Source organism: Carassius carassius, chromosome 6 (assembly GCF_963082965.1).
Source record: "Carassius carassius chromosome 6, fCarCar2.1, whole genome shotgun sequence".
NCBI classification, from domain to species: Eukaryota; Metazoa; Chordata; class Actinopteri; order Cypriniformes; family Cyprinidae; genus Carassius; species Carassius carassius.
Window position 1 is genome coordinate 36,878,661 of NC_081760.1, and position 14,573 is coordinate 36,893,233.

The 14,573-nt window shown below is 40.1% G+C and overlaps 2 protein-coding genes across 5 annotated transcripts in view; one reads left to right on the forward strand and one right to left on the reverse strand.

The window, feature by feature from the left end:
- Positions 1 to 37: 37 nt before the first annotated feature.
- LOC132142823 (far upstream element-binding protein 2-like) lies at positions 38 to 14,386 on the reverse strand. 4 transcript variants are annotated; one of them, XM_059552987.1, is made up of 19 exons: positions 14,152 to 14,386; positions 13,015 to 13,120; positions 12,886 to 12,939; positions 12,733 to 12,769; positions 12,310 to 12,368; positions 11,576 to 11,737; positions 8,922 to 8,993; positions 8,758 to 8,815; positions 8,512 to 8,677; positions 5,996 to 6,094; positions 5,776 to 5,871; positions 5,589 to 5,691; positions 5,384 to 5,505; positions 4,880 to 5,179; positions 4,697 to 4,806; positions 4,518 to 4,591; positions 3,937 to 4,137; positions 3,620 to 3,798; positions 38 to 1,185 (listed from the first exon to the last, which is right to left on the reverse strand). In XM_059552987.1, exons 1-19 carry the CDS (start codon positions 14,254 to 14,256, stop codon positions 1,177 to 1,179), a joined length of 2,112 nt encoding a protein of 703 aa, XP_059408970.1. In that variant the 5' UTR covers positions 14,257 to 14,386; the 3' UTR covers positions 38 to 1,176. The 4 variants fall into 4 exon arrangements, with proteins under 4 accessions (XP_059408970.1, XP_059408969.1, XP_059408972.1 ...); XM_059552986.1 differs by having other exon boundaries at positions 3,620 to 3,840; XM_059552989.1 differs by lacking the exon at positions 11,576 to 11,737 and having other exon boundaries at positions 14,152 to 14,385.
- Positions 9,117 to 14,573, forward strand: part of LOC132142826 (myoglobin-like) — a 108,978-nt gene continuing 103,521 nt past the window's right edge. Inside the window, exon 1 of the mRNA XM_059552994.1 lies at positions 9,117 to 9,122. The gene's annotated coding sequence lies outside the window, so the exon portion shown is untranslated. The remainder of the gene's footprint in view (positions 9,123 to 14,573) is intronic.

The window sequence follows — 14,573 nt, forward strand, 5'->3', positions numbered from 1 at the left end:
GACTGGTCAAAAACAAAACAGACATTTAAGCACATCATCCTTTCAAATCCATGTTATTTCAACATTTTATTATTATTTTGGCACTGAAATGCAGAGAACAAGTGAATTTGATTAAATGGAAAATTACAAAAATTAAAAAAGAAAAAAAAAAACATTGTGAAATTTATTTTCTTCCACAACCCTTAATCAAGTTAGTTTTTTGGCCTTTTAACGTAAAATGTTTGGGCAGCTCTTCTAGTCATCGACCAGAAGAATGAGCAAAAGTAATGCTAAAGATTGCGTTTCAAAAAACAAACTAGACTGAACAGTGGTTGTGTGATCAGACGAGGATTTTGTTTATTTTGTAGTTTTAAAAAACAACCTTTAAAAAAAAACCCACAAAAAACAATTTATATATTTATAACATTACTTCCAATAACTTGGGGTGGGAAGAAAACGAAATAGAAACCCTCATTTCACAGAGTGAGGGGCAACACACACACGGCTTTAGTTTCAGTACCAGAACACACTCACGCACACACAGGACCAACACACACACACACACACACACACACTCTCTCTGAAACCCCATTTGATAAAAATCACAGGAGAAAAATGTGTCACATAAAAAAAAACTAACTAAATGAATAGAAAGAAAATAAAGTGAACACGTTAAACAGTGGGAATGTACCAACACAAAATCAAATTAAAAAGGACTAAAAGCAAAAAAAAAGGCATTAAAAAAGGCATGGTTACTCACTGAGTTTGAAACAGTAATTATTAACATCTGAAGATTCTCTAAATGTACCGGTTTCCTCAAATACTTGATTAAAAAAAAACCAGGAAGTGCACGCTCTTGTGAGGAAGTTATCAGAAGAAGCATTCCCTTGTGTTTCCTGGTCACGAGTCACACTGATGCGAGGAAGAGGAGGGACGAAGCGTTTGTGGAGAGGAAGGCAGAGTTTGAGTTTAGTTCATCAGTGTTTATGGATCCAGCAAAAACCAGGAGGAGAAACGAGAGCGTTTGCAGAAGCCATAACGTTTCATAAAGACAGATATCCGGCTTCAGAGGAGAGTCACAGAGCTTTTCAGCAGGACACGAGAAATAAAAAACAAAACAGGAAGAGCAGAAGTCCTTTTGGAGGAGAGTGAGAGGATGCAGGCGAGGAGCAGGACGGACAAGAGTTCAGCTTCACTTCACTGCGCCTGAAGAGAGACGAGAAATCACAACTTTCAATTACACCTTTAACTCCCCAAAAAAAGCTTGAAGTATTTATAATATAATTAATAGTCACTGTATTGAAAGCTATGTGTATATGCATAATTAAAAATGCATAGCATCTACTTAATACCTTTAATATTTTAAAGAATGTTACATAAAGTTTAGTTGGCAAACAAACTATAATAGCTGACTTTATTTAAAAAATAATTTTAAGTTTAAAGTATCAAAAACGCATGTTATTAAAATTTTTTGCTAGTTAAATTAAATTCCAGTTTATTTGTATAGCGCTTTTTACGATACAAATCATTGCAAAGCAACTTTACAGAAAATTAAGTGTCTACAATATTTAATAGTAGCTTAAGTGGTGATCAGTTTGTGTGCAAATGACAGTAATTTTCAGAAAAATTTATACAAGACAGTCAACCAGACGATGAACACTTAACTGCAATTATTATTAGGGGTGCTCCGATCAGGATCGGCCAATCGTTAATGCGCATCTCGTCAGTAAAGCCGGTTCTCTAATCAGCGGTAAATTCCCTCAGGTGCGTGATTTCACATACAGCAGCTGTTACTACACAGAGCCGTTGTTAACTGAGAAGCTGCGCAAATCCACATTCATTTTCAGCGTTTATTTGCGCATCTTCTCCGTTAACAATGGCTCTGTGTAATAACAGCTGCTCTATGTGAAATCACGCACCTGATGGAATTTACTGCTGAATAGAGAACCGCCTTTACTGACGCGATGTGCATTAACTATCGGCTGATCGTGATCAGAGCTAGTGTTGCATGGTGCACCGATACTTCAAAAGTATTGCGATTCTCGGAAATTAAAAACGTCACGATTCCTAAATTTATTAGTATCGATACTTCAAAGAAGGACTGCGTTCCAGATTTGTAATAGACGTATTACAATGTATGTACGCTTCCAGTGCCTCCCTATGGACGTCTGTTTTTTCTCGTCACGCAAGCAGAAAAGAAGCACTACAGCGAGATGGCTGCATTAGTGGCTTTACAAAACTGATTTGGCTTTACTAAAATGTGTGCATAATCGCATTAATAGAACAAAGCACGAGGTTTTCTTGCATAATTAACATCTTAATTGTTTGGTCAGACAGTTCATATATAATATTCACATTAATCGGGGATTAAACGTGGAGTTATGTTCTGTATGCTAAATATGAAAACGAGCATATCTGAACAGCACCTATAACTGCGCTTTCTATCTGCTGATTGCTGATCTGAGATTTACATGCTTGGCTCACTGACCCTGTATACTCATTCATTTCATTCATAAACGAGATGTATCAGTTCATTCAACTTGTTCACGAATGAGAAGATCTCTCGATCTTGTTCAGTGAAGGGCGGATTCGTTCACTACATTCAACAAATCACATGCTCCGTCACAATCTTGAGTAACTCTTTGACAGGATGAAACCGTTCACAGAGCTGTTCACAAGCTGCGCATGCGCTGCTAATAGCGCCGAGCTCGTGCGCTGCTGTGGAGGCAGGAACTTAAGTGAACGAGAAATGAGAAAAGAAATTTTACTTTATTTGCGGGCTGGGGCGGGTCAAATAATTTCATAAAAGCGGGAGTCGGGACCCACAGGTTGGAAAAAAACCTGACCCGCGCATCACTAGGCTGGATACTGTGGCCGCTGGTCCACGACTGGTAGAAAAAGATGACGCTCACTAAAGTTCACTGGCTGAGTTTTCTCCTCTGAAAGAAAAGGTTGCACAACTGACAGAATAAGTTACAATATCTGAGATATTGCTGTTAAATTTTATTTGCTTTTTTTTTTTTTTTTACTTGAATGCCATTGCTTAAATTGATATTTATCTTTTGACATTTAATCTTCTGAGTTCAGAAACATTAATATAAATCGCTGTTCATATTTTTATTCAAAGTTCAGAGACAAGATACATTTATTACTCTTATGTTTCTTATGATAACTGAGATAATGCTGCTAAATTGATTCTTTACCTTGAATGTCATTGCTCTAATTTATTTTTTATATTTTGATATTTCATATTTTGTTCTAATGTTTAATATATCTGCTGTTCATATGTTCATTTATTAGTGTGTTATATGATTAGAATGTTGTCCCGGTTTTAAAATAAAGCACAGCAATGATATTTGAGAGTGTATTTTCCCTTTTCAGGAAAAGTATCGAAAAAGTATCGAAATCGCAATTCTTGACTAGGTATCGGTATCGAAACAATAATTGTGGTATCGTGACAACACTAATCAGAGCACCCCTAATTATGTGATTGCATAGTAAATAGCAATACTGAGTTAAATTAGTTTGCATCATTACTCACCTTCTTAAACTAGACTTCAGTGCATTAAACAGGAATTCAAATCTATGTGCCATCACTGTCTGTTCACCGTACAAACCAAGGTTTGATGCGTGTTTGTACCTGTTGGCCTTGTGGTGTGGCGCCTGGCTGTCCCGCGACCTGTCCCGTCTGTCCATAATAAGCAGCCTGCTGTCTGTAGTACTCCGCCCATGCGGCGCTGTAGTCCGTCTGTCCCGCCGCTGCGGCTCCTATGGCTTGAGCTCCTCCTGCGGCCGGAGCAGCACCTCCTCCTGCTGCAGCTGATAGAGATGAGAGATGATTTTCATCAGCAAAACTCGGAGCTGTAAGAAAAGGCAGCCTGAATGCCAGCAGATTCATTCACAGGACTGTCTCTACTCGCCCTTAAATAAAACACGTTGAAGAATGAGCGCTCATACCCATCTTTTTGTAGTACTCCTCCCAGGCCTTGGTGTAGTCAGGCTGAGCGGCTCCAGGAGCAGCTTGGCTCTGGTCAGCAGGAGCAGGAGCTGCCGGTTGGGCCGCAGGTGTCTGTCCGGGCATAGCGCCCCCTGCAGGCTGCTGGTAGTACTGTGCATAATAAGCCGCCCAGGCTGCGTTATGATCCGCTGCTGCTTTACCTGAGAGAAACAGACACGCATTCACTTTATACTTTACATACACATACTTGAACCAAAGCAAGTAACAAACATGAGCAAAGCCTCAGGAGAAACAAGATCAAATTAATGTTTAAAAAAAATGTAAAAAATTCCATTAAAATTATCCACTTTTTAAAATTTTACTGTTAAAAAGTTTGGGGACAGAACTTTTTTTTTTTTTTTTTTTTTAAGAAAAAAATAAATTGTATTTAGTAAGCTGGCATCAAATTGTGACAGGAACATTAAAATACAGTTATTTACAATTGCGTTAAAGCTAACTGAGACTTGTTAGACTTTTGTATCATTGCTCTTTTGTTAATTTTGATTGCTTCCACTGAAAGCATCAGTACAAATCGACTCACTGGGGTCATGTGGCTGCCACTGCTGGTATGTGTTTCCCCAACCCTGAGGATACTGACCTCCAGGAGGACCCCCGCTGCAGACACAGACAGAACAACTGTGAACATGAGCAAACAAAAGCCTGCAAAGTCAAACATTAACCCCATCACTGAGGCTGAGTTCCCATTAAAGCACTACTGACTGTGGTGGTCCACCAGGGGGCCCGGGCTGGTAGGGGTTTGGGTTGTAGGGGCCCATGGGTCCAGCGGGGCCCGGCCCACCCGGTCCAGGTCCAATGGGGCACAGAGGACCCTACAAGGAGAAGCAGACCATTTAAAATCACCGAACACACCACACTAAAACACAAAAGTGGTGTTAATTGTACCTCAATCTTGTCCTCGATCAGCTGTTTGGCGTGGTCGATCTGCTGAGGAGATCCCCGGATGGTAAACAGTTTGAAGTTGGGGTCACCGTTGGGCGGCGGCTGCCGCGAGATCTCCACGAAGGCCCCAGTCTGCTGGTTAATGGCCTTCACATTCTCGCCACCTCGACCAATCACCAGACCGCATTTGTGGGCAGGGATCGAAAAGGTCATCTCACCGCCAGGTGGACCCCAGTTTCCTGGGCCACGCCCCCTGCCATGCCCACCTGGAGGCATGCCTGTGCCCGGAGGACCAGGGGGACCCTGATGGACAGAACTGAGATTAACCAATGCAACCAAACGCAGATGGAATCCAGTCAGTAAATGGAGCTAGCTATATAAACTTTTCCCATTTAGACATGCTTTTTAATTAAAATAAATAAAACAATTAATGAAAGAAAGAAAAAAAAAAAAAGCTCTGAAGTGTAGTTTTGGATATATATTCAGAATAATCTGTGCAACGCTCACCCCTCCTCCTTCCTCTCGGACTCGGATGCTCTGCAGAAGGTCGTTGATTATACTGGCAGCGTGTTCGCAGCGGTCCGGAGGACCCATTATGTGAGCGATCTTATCTGGACCGCTACCATCATCTACAGAGAGATGATATATGAGGTTATGCCCTAGAATTTCATAAAACACTGAGTTTAGTCAGAACCTGATAGTTAAAACAAACCTGGTTTAAACTGTATCCTCACGCCAGCATCATTCTGAATCTTCTTGATCATCTCTCCGCTTCGGCCAATCACGACACCCACAGAGTGCCGCGGAACGGGTACCTGTCCAATCAGAATGAGGCGACATCAAACTCACACTTCAAATGGCAATGTACTGAAATGTAAATGATTAAACAAATCACGCACCTCGATTCCTCCACCTATTTGAGAGCCGTACTCATTTCTGTCAAAGCCAGGATGATCCCGCTCTCGCAGAATCTCCTGCACCATTTCACGCGCTTGCTAGAAAAATAAAAGACATGAACCCTGAGCGGCAAAATCTTAACAGGCTTGTTAGAGGTACAACAGGTAATAGAAGAGAAAAGACAATATAAGGAATGGAAACGGGTGAGAGAAGAGGTCACACCTGGACTTTGTAAGGATCCCCAATGATGCGCAAAGGTTTGTCCATGTTTTGCCCCTGAGAAGCGTCCTGAATCAAAATCATCTTAACACCAGCTCGCTCCTGAAACACAAACACAATCATATGTAGGACAAGAGAAGCTGAATAAAAACTGCCTGTTAAATGTGCAAAATGTATATATTTCAGGGAAGTAGTCGAAAAAAGGATAGTGTTTTTACAGCTTTTGACCTTAATAAAGCTCATAAAAAATTAATTGCACAATTATAGTGGACAATGTACAACACTGTAATAGTTACTATAGTTCATAAGTTTGTGATCAAATATCAATTTTTTTTTCTTATGCTCACTAAGGCTGCATTTTAAATAATAAAAAAAGTAATATTGTGAAGCATTACTACAATTTAAAAAACTTTTCTATTTGAATATTATAAAATGTAACATTGCTGTTAGCAAAGCTGAATTTTCAGCATCATTAACATCACATGATCCTTCAGAAATCACTAATATGCTGATTTGCTGCTTAAGGAACATTCCTGATTATTATCAATGTTGAAAACCGTTCTGCTGCCGTAATATTTCTGTGGAATACAGGATTCTCGGATGAATAGAAAATTCAAAAGAATAGCATTTATTTGAAATAAACATTTTGTGCGGCATTATAAATGTAACTTTAGATAAAATGAAAGCATCCCTGCTAAATATAAAAGTATTAATTTCTTAAAGGAACACTCCACCGTTTTTTGAAATAGGGCTTATTCACATTATTTCCTACATTTAGATAGGTGGGCAAATGCATTTTTGTGTCAGTGCATGCATTGTTTTAGTTTGACTGGGTTGGCGTTAGCTTAGCTTAGCACAATGTATGGAATCCTTTGTTGCCAGCTAGCATGGCCTGAGTAAAAGTGATCAAAAATTTTTAAAAAACCCACCTAATTACTTCTTGTGGCCTGCGTATTCACAACGAGTACAAATAGCGATCCAGATTAACACTAGGCGATTTCCTAGGCAGATATTGACTTGGGACTATATTATGGGGAAGCACAGGCGAAGCACTGCTACTTCGGTGCAGAGATATCACGCAACACATGAAATCCCACGCCTTCCGTCAACATACCGGCGTGAATAGTAGCTGCCTGGCTATTTTCCTTACAGTACACGAATGGCGATGAACATGGCTGATTTTGAGAGAGACGAAGAGGGTGACTTCTCAGACAGTCAAGAACCAGAACCATACCTATTTGAACCAGAGTTTACAGAAGACGAGCTGCGTGCTTTGGAAACAGAACGACAGGAGGAGGAGGTTGCGATCGCTCGTGATGAGAGCCAACATGAACTGGTGGTGTGAATGTGGGGGAATATGCCAATCTATGCCGACGGAAATAGAGTGTCTATGCTGTAGAGAGTGGGACATGTTTTTGCCATTGATGACCCGGCTCAACACGTCAGATCAAGAGGAGCGTGCCCGAAGTTGTGTCACATCTACAGAGGATTTCACGGCGCTGATCCATTCTGCAGTACTCGATTTTTTTTCCGGTGTGACAAAGTGAACTGGAAAAAACACCCCACGCCGAATGGACCAAATGGACAGCTGTCGACAGAGTAAGTGATTATTTTAATCATGACGCATGTATAGATCGACCCATATTATAGCTGTATTCACATAGAGTTGATGTTTTCACAGGCAATATAGGTTATATAGGAAGAGAAATAAAAGACAACTTACATGTGCACTTTGTTCTTCCTGTGTTTTCAAAGTAGTCCTCTGGTGCAAAATGTTCTTCGCAAACACGATACTGCTTTATTTTGCTGAGAGGCGTTGAACTACAGATCTCCAGAGCTGCTAGCCATTTATTTCTCAGTTCCACATTAGGTGGAATTCTGTGAAACATTACATTCGTGTATGTCCTTTGCTTGTTCTCACAACCTTTTGCTATGCAGGTAATAACCATGTTTGCTGTAACTTCTCAAAATAAATCATCCAAAAGCAAAGACACTCGGTGCAGGTCACGCCGGTATGTTCTTCTTCCTCTGTTTTTTTTTGACGCGTTGCACGCCGCTATGTTGACGGAATTCGTGGGATTTCATGTGTTGCGTGATATCTCTGCACCGAAGTAGCAGTGCTTCGCCTGTGCTTCCCCATAATATAGTCCCAAGTCAATATCTGCCTAGGAAATCGCCTAGTGTTAATCTGGATCGCTATTTGTACTCGTTGTGAATACGCAGGCCACAAGAAGTAATTAGGTGGGTTTTTAAAATTTTTTTTGATCACTTTTACTCAGGCCATGCTAGCTGGCAACAAAGGATTCCATTCATTGTGCTAAGCTAAGCTAACGCCGACCCAGTCAAACTAAAACAATGCATGCACTGACACAAAAATGCATTTGCCCACCTATCTAAATGTAGGAAATAATGTGAATAAGCCCTATTTCAAAAAACGGTGGAGTGTTCCTTTAAGTAAAACCAGCTACAATCCTCAAGACAAGAGCCTCTCAGCACCCATAGACAGGCACAAGCTCTACCTGCAGCTGTTTGATGGTCTCTCCTCCTTTGCCGATGATGAGCCCTGCTTTCCCTGCTGGAATGATCATTTCCTGCATGTGGCCGCTCCCGTTGGTCGACTCGTGGAAGGAGGGAGGAGTGCCCCGTCCCCGAGAGACAATGTCATCCAGCAGCATTTTGGCCTTTCTGCATGGACAGGGTCAAAATGTCAAAACGCCAAGAAAGAGATCCGCAGTGAGGTAAAACATGCGAGTAAACAAACATACTGGATGGCTTCAGGGCCGCCGGTAAGAGACACACTCCTTTCTGGAAGACCACCGCTGTCTAAACACACACAAAACCAACAGTCCTCATACTTTTAAACATGACAATATCAAAAACAGAGGAAAGAAGTGCCCACTTGAATCTTTTGAACCAGTGTTTGACTCACCTGGTGCAATCTGAACTTTACAGCCAGACTCCTGCTGGATCTTGTTGATCTGCTCTCCCCCCCGACCAATGACTACAAACAAACAAAAACAAACATACATCATTCACTGACTGGGTAATAGTAATAAACCAATTTTACCTCAACCTCCAGCAGAAGGGTGTATCTCAAAGAACACATTAAGATCCATCTTTCAAACCCACAATATTATTATAACCAACTACAGGTGCTGGTCATATAATTAGAATATCATCAAAAAGTATATTTCACTAATTCAGTATCTCAGAAAATTTGAATATTGTGAAAAGGTTCAATATTGAAGACACCTGGTGCCACACTCTAATCAGCTAATTAACTCAAAACACCTGCAAAGACCTTTAAATGGTCTCTCAGTCTAGTTCTGTAGGCTACACAATCATGGGAAGACTGCTGAATTGACAGTTGTCCAAAAGACGACCATAGACACCTTGCACAAGGAGGCCAAGACACAAAAGGTCATTGCAAAAGAGGCTGGCTGTTCACCGAGCTCTGTGTCCAAGCACATTAATAGAGAGGTGAAGGGAAGAAAAAGATGTGGTAGGAAAAAAAGAAAAAAAATGTACAAGCAATAGGGATAACTGCACCTTGGAGATGATTGTGAAACAAAACCCATTCAAAAATGTGGGGGAGATTCACAAAGAGTGGACTGCAGCTGGAGTAAGTGCTTCAAGAACCACTACACACAGACGTATGCAAAACATGGGTTTCAGCTGTCGCATTCCTTGTGTCAAACCACTCTTGGACAACAGACAGCATCAAAAGTGTCTCGCTTCAAAAAGGACTGGAGTGCTGCTGAGAAGTCAAAAGTTATGTCCTCTGATAAAAGTCAATTTTGCATTTCCTTTGGAAATCATGGTCCCAGAGTCTGGAGGAAGAGAGGAGAGGCAATCAACGTTGATTGAGGTCCAGTTTAAAGTTTCCACAGTCAGTGGTGGTTTGGGGTTCCATGTCATCTGCTGGTGTTGGTCCACTGTGTTTTCTGAGGTCCAAGGTCAACGCAGCCGTATACCAGGAAGTTTTAGAGCACTTCATGCTTCCTGCTGCGGACCAACTTTATGGAGATGCAGATTTCATTTTCCAACAGGACTTGGCACCTGCACACAGTGCCAAAGCTTCCAGTACCTGGTTTAAGGACCATGGTATCCCTGTTCTTAATTGGCCGGCAAACTCGCCTGACCTTAACCCCATAGAAAATCTATGGGGTATTGTGAAGAGGAAGATGCGATATGTCAGACCCAAGAATGCAGAAGAGCTGAAGGCCACTATCAGAGCAACCTGGTCTCTCATAACACCTGAGCAGTGCCACAGACTGATCGACTCCATGCCACGCCGCATTGCTGCAGGAATTCAGTGCTGAACATGCTCATACTTTTCAGTTGGCCAAGATTTCTAAAAATCCTTTATTTCTGAGATACTGAATTTGGGATTTTCCTTAGTTGTCTGTTATAATCATCAATATATCAGTCTGTGTGTGATGAATGAATATAACATACAAGTTTCATGGAACTTTTTGAATGGAATTAGTGAAATAAAACAGTCAACTGTGACTATTAATTACGATTATCACAATTTACATTGAATGATGTTTATACCATTGTTTGATGCAACTGCAAGCCGTATTTTTATATGAAAATAAGCAAGCTGAAACACTAACTTAAAAAAACCTTTAGTGCTTTTCTATAGTATTAAGCCTGAAATGTCAAAGACACATCAGATTGTTATACTTAAATATAAAAAAAGGTATTATAATGCATAATATAATAACAATATTATAAAACTAACAATGGAAAAAACCTTAAAATAATATGTAGAAAGAAAAAACTCATCTTAAGCGTGCAGAATAACATAAGTGGACTTTGAACGATTAACTGCCGCTTTGAACGATAACGTAGTTTTGGCATCCATAATTGTAATCACGATTAGAAATTAGCTCGATTGTACATTAATAAACTAGTAATTAAAATCATGTGGTTTTTTCTTTTTAATTTGTCAATATGACCCTGGTTCATGAATTTTATCGTTAGCTCCATGCATTCCTTCTTATGTTAACAGGTTAAGTAAAAATATGAATATGCAATATAGCGCATAAATTTAGCAAAATGCTCCTCTTTATAGTTATTTCTTCTAGCTGACTGATGAGCTTATGGAAGCAGAATGGTTATTCTGAGGTAAATGTATTGTTATGTGGCATTATTTACAAGCTTTAAATGTTTTACGCAGTTTGAAACACTGAATGAACGATTACTTGAAACATTTCAGTAAGATGTACTGTAGGCCCTTATAATATACCTATTGATGTTCATTTATTTCTATAATAGTAAAGCGAAAGATATGATGGGTACACATGCTGCTTGAACTATGCAGTATTCATTTTTTGTTTTAATTTCTTTAGAAATTTGGCAAAATTTTAAAGCTGGTCCTTTGTTTATTACAACGGAACAGAGCACAAAGCTTATTGTGATTCTTGGAGGTCAAGAACGCTACAAATATATAAAGTTCACGCATTAACAGAACATTATTTAGACTAATGATCTTGATTACAAGAAGCCATATTAGTATTGATTATAAATGAGAATCGTTAACAATATTGCTAATATCCACACGGCTGACAGCTTTACCTGTTGTAGTTTGTTCAAGTAGTGCATGAAATAGACCCTGCCTTTCTGCAGTTTTACTTTGCACATCTCCGTAATTTTCGATCTCTCTCATGCTGCCACAACTGGAGCTGCTTTCAGCAGGTGTGCCGTCAGCGCTGGATGAGGACTGTTTTTCCTCTAAAACTTTGATGTGCATCGTCTCAGTTTATTACGTCAACATAAATGTGATCGCAAAACAAGCAGGAAAAAAAGGCATTACATGCAAATTTTTAAATCATAACATGATGCAAATGTGACCGTTTTAGACAGTCTAGAACCCTGTAAATATAAATGAGGGCTTTTTTTTATACACAATACACATAGTATAACAAAAATAATCTTAAATCATACAAATATACATTTAATACACCTTTAAATAAAAAATATATTTTATTATTGAATTTTAGTGTGCGTGTGTGTAGCATACTATACAATTTTTATTATAATACAATTTGTTAATTATGCATGTTGCATATTATAACTTGTAATATAATAAATGCTGAATATGATGTTTTTAAACCGTATAACTTTCATATAAATTAAATTTTTTAATAATATACAATTTATATGTACATGAATACACTACTAGTAATAAATTAAACAAGAAGAAAGTGTATTTTTTTGTTATTTTTGATTTGGCAAGAAATAACCCTGACTGAGAGTCACACAGGAAAGCTTGAGTACGGACCAGTGCATGATGGGAAGTGTGTACTTACTGAGCCCAACCATGCCATCAGGAACTCTGTACTCTTCTGTGACAGATGAGGGACGTACACTACAGAAAGACAAAAACAAACGCAACAGTCAGGAAAAGTAACAGCAGACAAATACATTCAGTTCTTTGTAACTTTTTAGAAAAGCTGTCAATTATATTATATAGACATCTTTGGTCACGGCACCACATCTCACATGGTTTTGGGCAGTACATATTGAAGACATCACATTAAAAATAGTCCAACTTTTAAAACAGCACCAAAAAAAGGCCCCTGTATATGCCTTAACACTGAAACTGAAACCAGCCTAATTATACAGGCCTGTGTAGTTATTCTTGCCTTCTCAAACGCTCAGATCTGAGATCAGTTTAATGACTCGGATGACGCTAACAGCTCTGATCAGAGCACACATGAGGACCGTCTTACCTCTGCTGGGAAAGGGCAGCCAGCTGGGCTCCGATAGCTGTGGATGAGAAAAGGATAAAATCATAGCTCTAAATATACACAGACATTTGCTTTGAGTTGCTAAAGTGGGTTTACACGAGTTAAAAAAAAAAAAAAAAGCAAAGAAAGTCGTACACAGGGCTGAGCCATTGTCTCTGTCAGGTGCCATCTTCTTACTTTCAGGCTGATCTGAGGGGAAAAACACAAGAACAGCTCAAAAAGAGTCTCAGGAGAGTCGGACGGACAGATCCGGAGCCGCCGTACCTCCGTCCTCCAGCGATCGCTTCGGTGCAGCGAAGGAGTAACTCTCCGCTCCGCCGTTATTGCTCATGGGGGGACCAGTGACGTCTCCTCCAATCTTTGCTGCAATCTGGAGAACACAAAAACACAAGTTATGATAAAAACACCCAATTTAGACAGCAAATTCAACATGAACTTGGTACACTAACCAAGAATACTAAACAGTACTACTTTTGAATGGCATGATGATAATATTAATTGCTTGTCACATTATACATCTCCTTGTATTATTATACATTGCAGTATTTACACTACTGCTCAAAAGTTTAGTCAGCAAGATTTTTTCAAAGTTTTGAAAGAAGTCCCTTCACTCACTAAGGCTGTATTTATTTGATAAAACAACACTATAAAATGTGATATTCTATTACAATTTAAAATAGCACTTTTCTATGCTAATATACATTAATGTAATTTATTCCTGTGGTCAGAGCTGAATTTTCAACACCATTACTCCAGTCTTCAGTGTCACAAAATTCTAATATGCTGATTAGCTAATTAAGCATTCTTAAGAATTATTTTACCACTATTAAAGTTACACAGGGCTTTTTTTATTATTATTTGAAATACCTTAGGAAAACAACGTCAAAACATGGTAAACAAATATGGCCAAAGATAAGTGCAATGGTATTAAAAGTACCCTCGTATATCTATCCAAAACCAATGCTGTATCCTAGTAATAGCCATAATTGGAGTAAATAACTCTGTTTTTACCATGATACCATGGTGCTAGCGTGTTTAATACACTAATAATACAATGGTACAGCATTGAGCTCGTTTAAAAACACGGAACTATACCAAAGGGGGTGAAATACCATATATATATATATATGATACATTTACCATGGTACTACGGTAACGTTATGTGAATATATCATTTGATGTGTATCGACGCTAAACACCAAATCGCCGTGTAATTAACGTGCTAGCTTTCTGTACCGCATTCTATTGTATTGACAAATATTTCCCAGATATCGTTAGTGTTGATAAATGCGATCTCGGCTCATGCTAGCAGATATTTGTCGCTACACCGGCTGCTGTGCCCGTGGCCCTCGCGCTGACCCACAAACGCGGCCCGCTGCTCCCGCAGTGCGGATCCCTCACCTGACGGGCGCGCTGTACCGCGTCGGCGAACGCGTCTTTCTTGAGTCCACCGGCTCCTAGAGCCGCTCCGGGCCCGGGCGGCAGCACCGCGCTGTATTCAGACATGCTGTCCGTGCGGAGGGGTGAAGAGTGCGGGATACGGCGGGGAGGACTAATTTAGGCCGGTCGGAGGTGCGCAGACGCGCGAATACAAGCGGGACAAACGCATGGGCGGGGCATAAGGCCAGCGGGTCTGTGAGCGGCGTCCTATAGGCGTTCTTAAGGAGTGGCTTTTGCGATGACCAATCAGAAGGCAGCTGGAGGCAGGCGTACTGTGAGAACTGGACCATTGATCCAATGAGTGGTGACGAAAAGACGAAGGGCTGACCAAACTACACGTTAGGGAGCCAATCAGAGCTCAGGAGCGCACGAAATAGACAAAT

Bases quoted from the DNA above. Each gene is read 5' to 3' on its own strand.
- LOC132142823 (XM_059552986.1), bottom strand. From the start codon at position 14,256: ATGTCTGAATACAGCGCGGTGCTGCCGCCCGGGCCCGGAGCGGCTCTA. The intron at 13,121-14,151 runs GTGAGGGATCCG...TGTGTTCTCCAG, and splicing joins CGGTACAGCGCGCCCGTCAG to ATTGCAGCAAAGATTGGAGG. The intron at 8,678-8,757 runs GTATGTTTGTTT...CTGTCCATGCAG, and splicing joins GGCGGCCCTGAAGCCATCCA to AAAGGCCAAAATGCTGCTGG.